Source organism: Atractosteus spatula, chromosome 5 (assembly GCF_055471065.1).
Source record: "Atractosteus spatula isolate fAtrSpa1 chromosome 5, fAtrSpa1.hap1, whole genome shotgun sequence".
Classification (NCBI taxonomy): domain Eukaryota; kingdom Metazoa; phylum Chordata; class Actinopteri; order Semionotiformes; family Lepisosteidae; genus Atractosteus; species Atractosteus spatula.
The window spans coordinates 51,947,615-51,963,053 of record NC_142710.1 but is presented as its reverse complement, the minus strand read 5'-3'; the positions used below and the strand labels follow the sequence as shown (position 1 = coordinate 51,963,053).

General features: G+C 35.3%; 1 protein-coding gene and 1 long non-coding RNA gene across 2 annotated transcripts in view; one reads left to right on the top strand and one right to left on the bottom strand.

Annotated features, from left to right (window-relative positions):
• Positions 1 to 15,439, bottom strand: part of LOC148835225 (uncharacterized) — a 48,763-nt gene that overhangs the window by 3,871 nt on the left and 29,453 nt on the right. Inside the window, exons 2-3 of the long non-coding RNA XR_016091056.1 lie at positions 11,682 to 11,809; positions 7,844 to 7,950 (exon numbers count right to left, since the gene is read on the bottom strand). This is a non-coding gene — a long non-coding RNA (uncharacterized LOC148835225). The remainder of the gene's footprint in view (positions 1 to 7,843; positions 7,951 to 11,681; positions 11,810 to 15,439) is intronic.
• On the top strand, positions 4,483 to 15,239 carry gpr61l (G protein-coupled receptor 61-like). The gene is made up of 2 exons (XM_088916180.1): positions 4,483 to 5,350; positions 12,725 to 15,239. Exon 2 carries the CDS (start codon positions 12,851 to 12,853, stop codon positions 14,138 to 14,140), a length of 1,290 nt encoding a protein of 429 aa, XP_088772306.1. The 5' UTR covers positions 4,483 to 5,350; positions 12,725 to 12,850; the 3' UTR covers positions 14,141 to 15,239.

The window sequence follows — 15,439 nt, the reverse complement described above, 5'->3', positions numbered from 1 at the left end:
GACTCCATTATTAAAAAATATATCAGCCCATAAAGCTTGCTTGGCTTTTAGTACATACATTTAATACAGTAAAAATCATCACAACATTAACTTTAATGCATTTGTTTTTTAGGTCATTCTTATTTTTATTATAGTTTATAGTTTGTGAATAGTTTGTGATTTTTTAGATCAGTAACATAAGCTTACTATATAATATGTTCTAAAACAACATTTTTAAGTCCTGGAATATATTGCATTGTTCCTGTTAAGCAAGTAATTGTTATATTATAACAACTGACGTAAGGGGAAGATAAAGTCCTTTCATACTATAGTAAATAAAGGCATTTTTTGCGGTTTTATTCTTGCTATAATTTGCAGCTCATACGTGATATTGTTATATATATATTGTTGCTTTCTTGAATCTAATAATGTCAGACCTGCTCACAGCTTTGTAGTGCTTCCAGATAAGCAGTTGCCTCATATCAATTTTAGTAGCCACAGAAAAGCTCATTTCAATGTAGAGGACCTTAAAGATGTTTTTTCACACTTCAGTTTATATTAATACTGATATAATATAGCTGATGCTGCTTATTGTTCATGGTCTTATTTTCAGCCCAGCCTGTGTTACAGTTTCTCTCACCTTTTCTGGTCCGGGGCTTAAAAACTAATAAACTGGACAGATCAGAGCTGCTGCAGTCCATACGAGAGTTATTGAGGCCTCATTAGTGAAGCTGCTAAAATGCTTCCTGAATGTTTTTAATGTTAAATTATTGATACAGATTGTATGAATGTACTGTACCTTGATGTAAACTGGAGGGCAACAGTGAAGGCAGCATTGTTCTGAAAATGTGACTGGGTGGACCAGTCTTTTGCTTGATTAACAGTTGAATAACTAGAAGATTTAAAAAAAATGTGTTGTTTTCCAGTTTTCAAATAAAAATGAACAAAAATTAAATATTTTGAGATCTTTATTTGTAAAAGTAAGAAATTTGTAAAAATATTCAAACTTCAGTTGCAAGTCCCTGATTTAAATATGGAATTTTTCAGATTTTAAATTTTTATTGCCAGTAGGTGGTACTATAGAGTATTATCTGAACAACACACAGTTATTACTAGAGGTTACTTCTGAATATGAGAATAAAAACATGAGTTTACAGTTACAGAAAAAAAACTATTTTTAACTTCAAATAATGCACCATATAAACAACACACTAAATGCTTCACTCTACAGTCATAAAAATAAATAACATGTCAGGATGTCATTCAGATTTCTTGTGTATACTTACATAATTTTTAATGGTTTTATGTCTACTTACATCTTTTCATAAGATCTATTTCCAATATCAGATCTCTAGTATAGTCAGACTTATTATACTGTACAGTATATTGTTGTGTAATGTAACATTTTACATCATCCAAGAGATTCTGTGCTCAGACAAGCCAATATTCAGCCCCCTGTAGTTTTCAACAAAGTTATTGAACATCAATACATTAAAAGGAGACAAAGAGCAATTTTACACTTTTAGTGTCTAGTGTACAGTACTTTCTCTCATTGGAAAGTTTCACCTGGAAGCCTTAGGTTAATCTTCCACCAGCACTTTACAGCAAAACGTTACAAAGGTGTACAATACTTAAAGTGCATCTGGTATTTAGAACTGCATGATTTTTCCATTGCTGTCTTTTGTCAAATAAGAACAAAATCATTATAGGTGTGATCAACTAATATTAAAATATAGGTTTTTACAGGACCAATGCAGTCCATCCACCCCTCCCTCTATCCATTTTCTAACTGCTCTATCCAATAGAGAGTCACAGAGGAGCCAAAGTCTCTCTTATGTTTTTTTTTTGTATAAAACTAAACTGAAACTAAAAGGTAAAATAAAATCAATCTAAATGACTTGTGTTATTTCTTTCAAGTCATTTATAGTATTTTTCAAATGGCATTTGGCAGAGGTTTCCAGCCCTGGTCCTGGAAAGCTACAACCCTGTACATTTTAAAATTGTAAATTGAAAATTGAAAATTGTTGGTTTCTAAATACTTAGGAGCACTTGTGAGTTAATTGGGTCAGTTACCTGTGTATCAGGTATGGGTCCCTGTAGTCCTTGAGAGCTACTGGATTTAGGTATTTGCATTTCAAATGGTCTCTAAAAGACTTAATTGAACAGCTCATCCCAAAATGTCCTCCGTACTTAAGGGTGACCGTTACAATGTGCTGGGTTATGTCTCTGCAGGACTAGTTTTGGTCACCACTAATTTACGGCATTATTTTTGGTGATTAGAAAGTTTTAGTATATAGGACTACTGCTCTACACCTACACTCTCAAATAAATGTAATTGTGTTACATTTGTAGATAAGCTAAAACTAGAATGGTTCTGAAATACTCAGGCAGTGATGAAGGGAACTTAAAAGGTCCTAATCTTTTCCTGGCAGATGTTTTGCAAATGAAGTTCAATGTAAACAAGTGTGATGGATTGCACTCAAGCCAAAGGAAAGTGCATGATAATAATCGGAAGAGAGGCACTGAAATTGAAGGGGGTAATCTACGAGAACGACTTAGTTATTTTCGTTGACACATAACTGTCCTGTCTTACAAAAATACACTGATTTTCTGGAAAGCATTCAAAAAACATTAGCCAGAAACAAATTCTGGAAGGAAAGGTCAGTCATATACAGTATAGACTACAATAACTCAATCTCTTTAGCCTTTCTAATATAACTTGGAATTCCTTCATCTTTACAACAAAATGAGGTAGAACAACAGCTTTCAGCTCGAAAAAGACAGGTGCACCTGAAGAGCACAATTGTAAGACAAGTGGGCATTTGATTACAAAAAGAAAAAAGGCAGAATGTCTTTACACCTGAGACTCATTTGGGTACTTGGTCAAGAACCATAGGTCCTGAAATCAATAGGCTACCAACAACCGAACAAGGATAATGCCTTCTCTTGTTTGTTTAACAGTATTGCGTTGGACAATTTAAGGGACCCAAATTGTGCAAGTAGTCCCTTGACAGCATTTCTTGTAAATTGTTTACTCCACTGTCAGTTATGCTTGGAAATTGTAGTTCATTATTTGCTGACCTTAAGTTACCAATTATTTGGCTAGGATTCTGAAATCTACTGTTACTTATTCTGAACAAGATTAATGTGTATTGATTTAATCAAAATAAGAAAAAAGAAAACTGTTTTGTTTACGGTTTCATTCTTAATATATGTATGGCATTTTTTTACTTTTAAGCCTTTGCAATTTCAGAAACTATACAGCAAAAACTTTATGTATTATGTTTGCCAAACCATTCAGAAACATAAAAAAATGTATTTATGGTCTTATTGGAAATGTGTAAGCAGACCATAAAATGTTATGTCTGCACACAATTTATACTGTATATTGTATGTGCAACATTTCCTTTTGCCATCAGATTTTTCATGTTGCCTACTTATGTATTACTGTGGTGATAGTTAACAAGTGTTTCTAATAATGGCTTCTGTTTTTGCTTTAACTCCATCAGATGCAGTCCCATTTTAGGAGTAACTCAAAAAATCACTGTCACCCTAGTTTTTAAAATATACAGTAAATACCCACTGCCATTTTACTATGCTAAAACTGGGGGGGAAGTGTTAAATAGTTGCTAGGGCTATGAAGGCATACCTGGAAGGTTATAGATTAAAGGTTTCACTGCAGACACTGCTGTTGTACGGTTCAGCAAAAGCACTTTAGCTCTAGTACTCCAGTCTTCTCAGCTGTATAAATGGATACCAGAATCGCTGGATTAACACTGTTCGATTAGAAAGATACCCATAGAGTTAAATTCCACAGAAACTGGGATAGTCTTCAGCTCTGATGAGCAGCTAGACTGGAGTAGACTGCTACTAAACAAGAAAGACAAAATACTGTATATTAAAAATCTTAAATGATTTTAAACTACAGAAAAAAAGTTATCAATTGCAAATCTCAATGATTAATGACACATGAAAAAAGGAAGGACATTTAAATCAATTATTCAATTTAGGTGCTTCTAATGACATTGCAATGTTATTCTTCCTAAGTATGCATTGGCTGTTTTCAGATACCAATAATGACTTTCAGTCTTAAATGAGACACAGAAGGCAGCACTGGATAAACTGGATAAATGTACAGTATATATTCTTTATTTTTTTCTCTTTTTAAATGTTATGAATATGACTAATCATTAAAGGTCATTTCTATTATATTGTCTATAAGGAATAAAAATCTAAATTAATCAATTCTGCAAAAGATGAAAATTGTGTTCTCAAGTGAACATGATGTGATAAAAAGGCTCAGTACTTTTCCCCTGAAATTATATTTTATTCACAAAAGAAATCTCCTTCACTAAAAGCTGTCGTCCCCCCCTCCCCAAAAAATGCAAAGCTTCTGATAGTTACAGTGTGTCTGAGGGATGTGCTTTAGGACCCAGAGGAACCCTGATTCTGAGGCACAGAGAGTGTGTGTACTTAAAAAAAGAAAGGCAGGCACGCACAGTGTGTGACAGTCACTGCCATACACAGCACTGGACAGAGAGAGAGAGCATCATCAGATATCATCCCTTCCAAATCAATCTGCTTCTGAAAAACAATAAGCAGACGCACTGCCAGCCACCAGCAGCATTGCTCTGATCTTGTCCAGCTCAGACTTATGGAAAAACAAGGCTGCATTTAACACAGAATTGAGAATCTGGTTTCAACACAGTCACATCATCCACTAAGAGGACCTCAGCGAAACGGAGTCGGCTCTCTTCTTTTTTTAGAAGAAATGCAAGGAGACTATGTGGCATTATTGAATGACTAGAAATAAGGGAAAAGTGCAATGCTACAGTTTTTGAGTGACATGTTTTTTTTCTATATATGAGCTAGAGATGTGGCGAACATAAAGAGTGAATTTGAGTGGCTTTTTTCTACCTCAAACACCTTTTACAGGAGAGAGAAAAGAAAAAAAAAGGACAATAAAGAACATTTTATTGACAAATCTCCATTTAGGAAGATTTATTCCAAATTCACCTGCTCTGCCTTGATTGAACTTTTTAAAGCTGTACCGAAGTAAGACCGACCCAAACCTAATATTTTAAATATTGCGGGACTGATTTGCGGTCAGAATGTTTTGCCTCCTTACCCATATCTTGTTTGATTTCTCCTCTTGTCTTCAAATAATTAATTACAATTAATTACAAGAAAAATTAATTATAAGAAAAATGTTTTCCACTAAAGAGGCACCAAAGACCCTTTTGAACTTTCCTGAAGAGGACATCTGAGAGGAGGAAAAAACTCCTTATACTACAAAATACAGGCACATTAGAGACGTTCATAATGACAACCTAACACCTGAAGCTCAATGCCCATCACCATTGAATTTAAGGTGAGACATTTACTTTTTATCATTGTACATTTATCTTAAATATTACAGTTTTACTTAATTGTTGAATGTAGGAAGTCATTTGGTTTGTGACCTCAACAAAATGCTAAATAGGTTGATTGCCAGGAGTTGCATGTACAGTATAACAGGATTCAATGGTACTGTATGTACAGTAATGCAACTTAAAGACATCTTATGGACATATGTAGTCCTCTGAGCAACGATGAACAAAACACATTTTAGTATGCTCCTCAGCCCAAAGATTTTTAAAAGGAAATTAGCCAAAGTGACACAAAATGTAAACGTAAATGTCTCATCAGATTTAAGATAAAGGTTCTAAAACAGTAAGGGTGAAGCTGTGTAAGTGCTGTCAATATGAGACTAATAACCAAGCAAAAATGTTTAAGTATTAAAAATACAATTCAAGTTTTCAATTTTTGATGTCTAGTCCTTTGCATTTACTACATTTTAAATTAAATTTGTCTAATAATTTAACTAAAAACATTATTTAATCATTTATCTCAACCAGAAATGTACTTACCTTGGTAACAATGTAATTCTAAGTTTTATGTAGCATTTTATGTGTGCACGTGTGCAGGGAGTGCCTTCTACAACAAAATGTGTTCTTGACTTTCTGCTTATTATGAAAAAAAGTATTTTAATAACCCTTAATAAAATAATATTAAGAAGACTACCTTTGCTTGAAACCTTGATCATATAAATTTAAGAAATTAATAATTTTTGTTGTTTTTTAGTAACTGAAGAAATTGTCTATACAACACCATACAAAGCACACAGGAATGCACAAATTCCAAAACCATCTTCATCTAAAATAGTAAAACAATCAGTATTTAAAAAAATGCAAGTTTAACCAATTATCTGCAGATTTTCTATGAAGACCAAATTATATAATAAAGTTAATAAAAATAAATTTACAGTAATTCCTTATTGATAAATATTTGTTCATGTTTGAACCAGTTTTTGTCATCCTCTGGGAATAACAAGGTACTGTATACTGTATGTAGAACAGAGGTCACACATTCACCAGACATAGTGTTCACAAAACACAACAGACAACACGTGTTCCCCGCTTGGATGAGTCAGGTAAGGGAGCAAGGACAACTAAAGTTAGAACTGAGCATTTGTTTTTAGTGTCACACGTGACTTTCTGACAAGAATCTTGATCTTAAATGTGATCGATTCACAGAAGGTGAACAACCGTTAGGCTGAAAAAAATATTATTGTCAAGATGTGTGATCACTGGGCTGGTACACATAGTACACTCAGGGGATACAAAAAACAACAAAAATAAAATGAAAGGAACATGATTTATTTATTAAACCTAGAAAGCCTGTGCAATTAAATTCTTGTTTAGTTGCCAATAGTTTGTGATCTCTGTGCCAACACTGGCATTTGAGGAAATACAGACAGTGTGAGATCTTTAATTTTTCATTGCACACATTCATTTCTTATTCTGTAAACATCTCCTACACATACAGTATTGGTCGCAGAGTGCAGCAGTAGTTAGCTTTGCTTCCTAGCAGTGCTGGGGCTCTTAATTTTAATTCACGGGCTGCTGTCGGCATTGAATTTTTATCCTTTATCTGTGTGTGCATCTATGTGTGTGCCTTGTGATGGACTGGTGTCCCGTCCAGTTTGTATCCTGCCTTGTGCCCGTTGCTGGCTGGGATAGGCTCAGTCTTCCCTGCGACCCTCTTCCCAATCCTCGTCCTGGTGACCCTCACATCTGCTGGTCTTTATTCCATCCCACCTTAATTAGAGAACTGAAGCCTTACTTGATCCAAGACGTTGCTTCTATTGGATATTTGTTTCTAGTCACAAGTGTGGGATTTTATTTCACTTCCAAAATGCAACAATTAAAACTCCAACATGTTTTGGATTTGGGAACAAACAGTTCAAAATAATCTTCTTCTTATTAGGTCAATGAAGGGTTTGATTGTCTAACTGAGGCCTCAGCTGGAACAAAAACAAACAGTTGAGTGGTCACCAGGACCAGAATTGGAAACCATTGCTATATAGGATAAAATGGTCAGAAGATGGATGGGTGGACATACAGTATACTGCCCTACCAGAATTTTGGAGAATATGCCTAACAGTGGGTCAGTCCATGTCAAATGGCTGTGAAAACTGTAATGTCATATAATATCATGTCACTAGATATTCATAGAAGTCTGTGGAGATATGGGACCACTCACCTAGCACAGCTGGATGTGAACTGCACAGGTAGTGGTTTAGTAGTTTTTACTGTACATCATGAATGGCTCTTTAGAGTTGACATTTTTTGTCTTCTAAGAGCTGCCTGGAAACCTTAGAGGCTATTTGAATTTGCCTTTAGCAATGCACCAGTGTGCCAATAAACATACTGTAACTCCTGTAATGTTACTTACTGTACATCAACCTTCTTTCTCCCAAAGAGACCTAGTTTGCTAGCTCTGCCATCAGGGGTCATGGGACAGGCCACACCTTGGGTCTTACCTAAATCATTGACTGGGAAAGGTCATGCCCCCATGCCTCAACATCTTGGTACTGGCTACACACCATGTCCACATGTGAGTTACCCATGCAATAGCAGAATAGCAGAACTGTTAATGTAAAAAGAAAAACTGGTTAACAAATACATAGACTGTAAAGTCAGACTGTTCTAATAGAACTGGAAGCTTTAGATCTGGTCTGCCCTGTAGAACACATTCACATCTCCTCTAGCAAGAACGTGGTATTATTTACACCTTTACACAGTGACATTGAGAAAACCTGAAGAGAAAATAATACACAAAAGCTTATCTGGGGTTTCTAAGGACACAGGTACAGTGTAGAATGATTGCTGTTGGGAACTGGGAATTGGGAATTGATTTTGATGTGTTTTAAAAAAAAATATCAAACTAATGAACGCTTATTCAGAGATCAAGGTAAATTAACAGAACCCCTAACAGAAATTTTGATTAACTCAAAAAGTGTAGAGGTACTACTGTATATATTTAGTCTTATCTCATTTATTAATGAAGTACTCAGTTTACATAATTACACAATTTCTCTTGATTTACCTCTATTTAAAATCATTTCTATTTAAATTTAGAATTAAGTAGGCAATCTGTAGCATAAAAATAACAGATGACTTTGGTCCAGATTGTTGAATCATGTTTGGCCTTAATCATGGTTTATTTGTCCAGTGTGTCAGCCAAGCATATATGACACTTAAAATAACATTTTAAGATTGAAACTTGTTTGCCTTTTAAATACTGAATTTTCTATAACATTTATATTTGCTGTTTTTTTTCCTTTTTTATTATTTTGACACCATATACTGTACGGTCATTCTGTAATTCCATACTTTCTTGGAAACTACAGTACCATACCATTATCAGATAATACAACTATCAGATAGTTGTGTCATAATAATTACACTATTAAAATAAAATAATGAAATAGTCAGCTCAAAATAATAAAAACTCAAACTCTTTCCATTATCCAATCCTGCAATATTTTATGGAAACTTTATCGAAAAGGCAAAACAGAGAACAACTTTGGATTCAATATCATTACATAGTGAAATATTAATAATTAAATATTCAATTGCCTTTGTGTGTTGCTTTACATTTTGAAAACCTGTGATAACACTAAAAAAAGCACAGTTGCTTTCATTGCCCTCCGATCACTGTTAATCTGTTAGTGATTAAAATTTGTCTTAAATTTGTCAAATGTCTTCAAAATGTCTTCTGGCAACACATTCAAACCGAAAATGATGTTATAAAAATTAGACCAACCTTACATAATATTGAAGGTTACTTCTGCTTACAGCAGCCACATGCCCTCTGCAGTTCTTATTAGCAAACACGGCAAAGGCAGTTCAAAATGTCAGCAGAAACAATGTCAGAGGAAAACTGCTCAGAATTAAAACAGCAATCCCAAAAAAACCCTACAGAAAAAAATGGCTAAAAAACAAAAATGAAGGCGATTTTATTTCACAATACTATACCTCCTAGAGGAGGCATGGGTTCATCATTATGAGTTTTCATCTGTTTCTTAAACAAGCATAAACTGGTGGGGGTGGATTGGGATAGGGTTAGAAGAATTAGGTTCAGTTCTGCTTGCACATATTTGTGTGTAGGTGTCCATGCATAGAGAGCTAAATGTTGTTATACAAGGCAAGTTGAACAATCCATGAACCACTCATGAGGGGATCTGCTGTATTAATGATGAAACAGAGGTGAGTTCACTGTCCAATGTACAGTATCACTAAAGAGTAATTTTTTTTTCTCTTTTGGATTACTACAAAAGTAATAAATGTCGTTTTTTTGTATTACTACAAAAGAGAACCTTCCAAAGTCAAAATGGTGACGTTCCTAATTCCAAGCACTTCAGAGTTTAGCTATCACGATTCCTCGTTCCACTGTCAAAGATGACCAGCTGGGTATTAGCAGGCCTTGTGTCCTGATTTACATTAGCATTTCATAGTGAAAATTGCCTAAGATTGCCAATGATAGCCAATAGGATTTTCAATACACAGGGAACAGGGAATCATAAAAATGAGATGGAAATTGAAATGATAGGCTATCAACTTTCATATAGCCAGGTCATTCAAAGTATCCAGCATTCATAATGCTTCTTATAATTAATGCACTATTTTACACGGTTTCACACTTTTTACACAGTCAAATGAAGATTCAGTGTCAGTAATCACTGAAGGTCTGATTGAGAGAAGTGGTCTTCCCACAAATTTGCTTTTGATGAATGGCATTCAGCGCAGGGTGAAACAAGGAGTATATAAAAGAATCAGCGATACTGTACATACTTATTGCACCTGATTGCTGAGAGACAAGTAAAATAAAGAAAAAGACAGATTGGAAATTATCCTTCATCAATGAAAAGGATGCAAGAATGATGCTAATTTTAAAAGGTGTAATGAAAGATAATAATCAAGGAGCTGAGCTAAACATACTGTAAATACACAGTTGTGAGGCACTAATATTGAGCTATGAAAACCTACAGTATATTGCTTGTCAATACAGGTCAGCTTATCTTTTATGATCTGTACAATGACTAGAGGCATGTCAAGGTGTTGGTTGCTATGTTGAGAACATTCTTCTCATATCAAAATATTAGGCGCTACAATGTGACAGAAAATATTGGCATTATTCAGCCATAAAATCCTAAAATGTGAAGATGTTATATCACAAAGATAAGTTATTTGTGGTATGCTTGCTAGCATTTTTTTAAGTTTACCCTGTGTAGCAGTGTAACCTTGTTCTTGGCAATAAAAAAAAGAGAAAAAATATACAGTACCACGGCCAAACAAGAGATCTTTAATAAGGACGTTGAAAGATTATAACACACGTTTTGTATTAGAATCTTTCTCGGAGTGTTTGGCACATGTATTTGCCTTTCCTTGATGGCACTGTGGAACATGTTTTTCCTAAAGTGGCATGGTGCACAAGTAAATCTTTTGGCGTTCCAACTGACAGGATATGGGCTGAGTTGTTCCAGACAGGATATGTTTCTGTGTAAAAGTGGAGCGTCATTGTGTTTGCAAATTTAATACTTTGCTTTACATTGCAGCAGTTAAAAATAAAGACTTTTAGAAGGGTGACAATAATAATTCACCGCTGGCCTTTTTTGTATATTTCATCACTGGGCTTTTGCCTTAATCCATGTTGCATTTTTGTCTTGTGGAGATCCATGTAAATAAACAATTAAGGACAGCACTAGCATTCATTAGAATGCATTGCAGCTATTGGGGGCATTTTAAACCTTTTTTATGAAAGAAAGAGTTAAACTACATCTACTGTAGATTATGGCTTTGGGGGCCATTAACATATCCAACAGGACAATAAAGCTTTTATTTGCAAAACACACACTAAAATCCTACGTTAGAATTTTTTTTAATATGATTCCTGAATATCATGTGCAAATATATTTTTGCTACATACAATCCCTGAAAAAGTATCCTGTAAGATATATGAAGATTTTATGAGAATTCATTACCCATAGTACAGATTCACAAATCCTATACACCAGCAAATGACACAGCTTAAGAATTGTGGTCGGATGTATCTTATAGTTTTGATAGGTTTATTATCCATTGAAAACATTGTAAAAAATGTTAGCGTGCTATTCACTGCCTTACCTGGGCAGCCAAAAACCCAACCCTTCAGCACTGTGGGTCTAAGATTACTGTACAGTATGTTGCTGTCTTTTTTTCAAATGTTTCCAGAGGTTTTTCCTTCTTCTTGTAGAACACATTGATATATTTTTTTTGTATTTCCCATTCTCACTTGTTTTTAATAGCCTGAAAACCAATAGGGAATGCAATACTCACCTGCATAATACACCTCCTCTGAAAGATGACATAGGCCCCCTTGCTTCGCAGCACATTAGCATCTATTTTTCACCTATATTGCTGTCCATCCAAACTGTGGCTTCTTAATGTAGTACAGAGCTATATAACTAGGAAAGAAAAGAAAAGGGCATGCTGTCATCACAAGTAATAAATGTATTAAGTCCAAACTGAGACTTTGATGGACCTTTTATTACACAGGAAAGCTGCTCTCCTACGTACATTAGTAGGAGCTAAACCATAGGTTTATCTACTGAAAGGGTCTGTTGTTATTGAAAACCAATATCAACATCAAAATCTATACTACAGCTACTTGACAGCTGATGGTAAGCTTATAAACTAGGCTGTTCCTATGCATCTTATGTTCTTGTAATGGAAATTTCATCTGGAAAGGAAAGAGCTGGCTGAAAAGACCAGTGATCCTTGATCACAAGGGCATGCTGATTAAGCTGTACATCAGCAATCCCCTGCTTGCTTTCATTTTACTCGTATTATGTCATAATCATGGTTGTTATAAATCATGATTGTTCATGTAGATACAGTAAATACACCATCACATTACATGGTTCTACTTTTCTACTAGTCTTAGACGAGAAATAATCATATTGATATATGGTGTCGTTTCTAATTTAGTTTCATCCAGTTACGTCCAGTTACAGATTAAACTACATCGTCAAGGATAACAGATGAAATAAGATTTTTCTACTTTTTTTCCCATATAGAAAATAATCTTGCTGGACCAAAAGAAAAATAAATAGCTCCAGAACATTAAATAGGTTACTTTCTTGAATTATTCCGTGTTCCAATTAATGGCTAGTGACAAATGCACTTTAAAAAAATGCTGAATATACTGTATAGTATACAATACATGACCTGACATTGTGAGTTTCTAGTTTAATCTCTTAGGAGCTCTTGCAAACTCTTACAATTGCAGAATCTTTGGTAAGTGGGATACTTCTTTTTTTTGTGCTGTTACAAAAAAGGAATCTTAGAAATGTTAAAATATCCTTTTTTTTATTTTGCAGGACACGGATTTTATATCAAGATATTTTCTAAAAAAGGTCACGCCAAGTGGAACTAGTTCAGAAGGAAACAGAAACCCTAGAATGGGGCAGTTAAGTATGCTTCTTGAAAAGCTCTCTCTATGAACTATGGAGGTCTTAGGTCAAATGTTGAACCCGATGACAAATAACACAGCAACAAATGACTCTTCTAGTCATGTGAAGCCTATTTCTACACCTGCAAGTACAGATCTAGGAGTTTTTCCCAACGTACAAACCAATTTCAAAAACCTGCTTGGGATTTTCTTTATGGTGTCACTGAACATTGTTGCGCTACTAGCCAATACAGCTGTAATAGTGGTGATCATCAAAGCCCCTCATTTGAGGAAGTTTGGATTTGTCTGTCATCTGTGCATTGTGGACCTTCTCTCTGCTGTATTCTTAATGCCTTTGGGCATTGTCTCCAGCTCCCCCTTTTTTGATATGGTTGTGTTCAGTGTGTTGGAATGCCACGTTTATATTTTCCTTAATATCTGCCTTATTTGTGCCTCAATATTTACCATAACAGCCATTAGCATTGAAAGGTATTATTACATAGTACATCCCATGAGGTATGAGGTCAAAATGACCCTCAGCCTAGCTATAGCAGTGATGATTTTCATCTGGGTTAAGTCTATTTTATTAGCATTCATTCCCTTGCTGGGGTGGTCCATGGACAGTACTCAGACCTCAACAAATGCTGCCCATTGCTCTTTATACTGGAACCACAGCAGCTACAAAAAGATCTTTGTCATTATCTTCAGCATCCTCTGCTTTTTCCTCCCTGCCGTTGTCATCTTCACTGTGTATTGTAATGTCTACAAAGTGGCCAGGATTGCCGCTCTGCAACATGGACCCATTCCCACGTGGACCACTAGTCCGAAAAGACGCTCAGACTCGATCAACAGCCAGACAACAATCATCACCACCAGAAACCTCCCCCAAAGGCTTTCCCCTGAGAGAATCTTTGGAGGGAGCAAAGCAGCGTTTACTCTGATTATCATCGTGGGCCAGTTTCTTCTCTGCTGGCTGCCTTACTTTTCATTTCACCTGCACTTATCAGGCAACAAAGCACTCAAAAGCCCGGGAGACATGGAGATTGTGGTCACTTGGCTTGCCTATTCCTCTTTCGCCATCAACCCCTTCTTCTACGGACTGCTGAACCGGCAGATCAGAGAGGAGCTGTGCAAGCTCAGAAGGTGCTACACGACGAGGCCCACAGAAGTTGGCGTGTCTAGCCACGATGGCTCCCTTCAGGAGAACTTCCTTCAGTTTTTACAAAGGACCAGCTGCACAGTGGAAACCCGCTCCAGTTACATCAATTCCAGCCCCAGAAACACTCTAGACCAGACTATACAAGGATTCCGTATTCCTGGACAAATTCCCGAAGAGTTCAGCTGAGCAATGAAAGGCCTTTTCATGTTGCCATTTTGTTGAAAATTGTTTTTTTAATAGTTTCAGATGGTTTAAAATGTGGCTTTGCCTCAGGGTTGTTGAACTCATCCTTATCCTCGAAAGTTTATTACAACCATAGAATAACTTTTGAAACCAAATCTCACACCAGCTCACCTGGTTCTATTCAAAGTGGTTTATTCTGAGAAGGTATGTTGGAGGCACATTTTCCATTTCAAAATAATAAGAATAAAGATGATCAGAAAAAGAAAGATAGGAAGAATCAACTGTTTAACTCTTCAATAAAATAGACTTTGTCATGATATGTATCAGGAGGAAAGTGTTAAAATCAGAAAAAGGTCTTTTCTGCACAGCTAATTACTGCAAGGATTGTGTGGGAAGGTGTAATATATATATTTTTTTTATTTGTTATGTACTGCTCTGCTGTTATAAAGCTGAGCAAATAACGCAAAAGACCATGCCGCAATTTGCTTCTCTGAATGAGAAATTTTTCAAGCATGCACTTTGCAGTAGTTTAGCTTTTTGAAGGGGATATTGTGTTTGAAGAGCTCTGTTGTAAAGGTTAGTGGAGAATCCACAATTCATTACATCTTGTCTGTATTCTTTAACAGTGAAACAAAAGTGAACGCAAGTTGTTAAAGCACAAAGCAAAGCACAAACATATAGGTTAGTGTCTTTCTTTGAGCAACTTTCTCAGATTTTTCTCAAACCTTTGCTGTTGAAAATAGCCGTTTTGCTTTTAATCAAATGCCTTTTCCCTTATTGTCTGTAAAGAAGCATTTTTTTGTGCATATACTGTTTTGAAGCAATGTAGAATACAACAGCAAAACACAATGTGCTGCTTTCAGCATTTGCACTTTTTCCTCTAATTATTTGTCATTCTATTACTTCACTTTGGTTTTTAGATCCAAAGATACTGATTTTTTTTCTGTGCTTTAAAATATATCACTTAGAAGGAAACATTTCTTAATATAAAGCAAAAGATGTTTTGAATTTTGCTACTTGCTCTTAGTAGTTTGTACAGGGCCTATTTGTATGTGCATATGGCTTCTTATTTGTAAAAATAAAAAGATTATTGGAAAACATCAATGGGCTTCTTATTTCATATTTACAGTAAGTGGAAATTATTCCTTCAATGAAACAGTGGTTTCTATGTATCCAAGTTTAGGCTCACACTTTATGAACTTGGTTTCAGCTTCCAACTGCAATTACATACAGTGTATTTAGTAAGGAAATGGAGGCACAATGTTTTACCTCTTTAAGTCTTTATGATCAAGTTTAATGTGT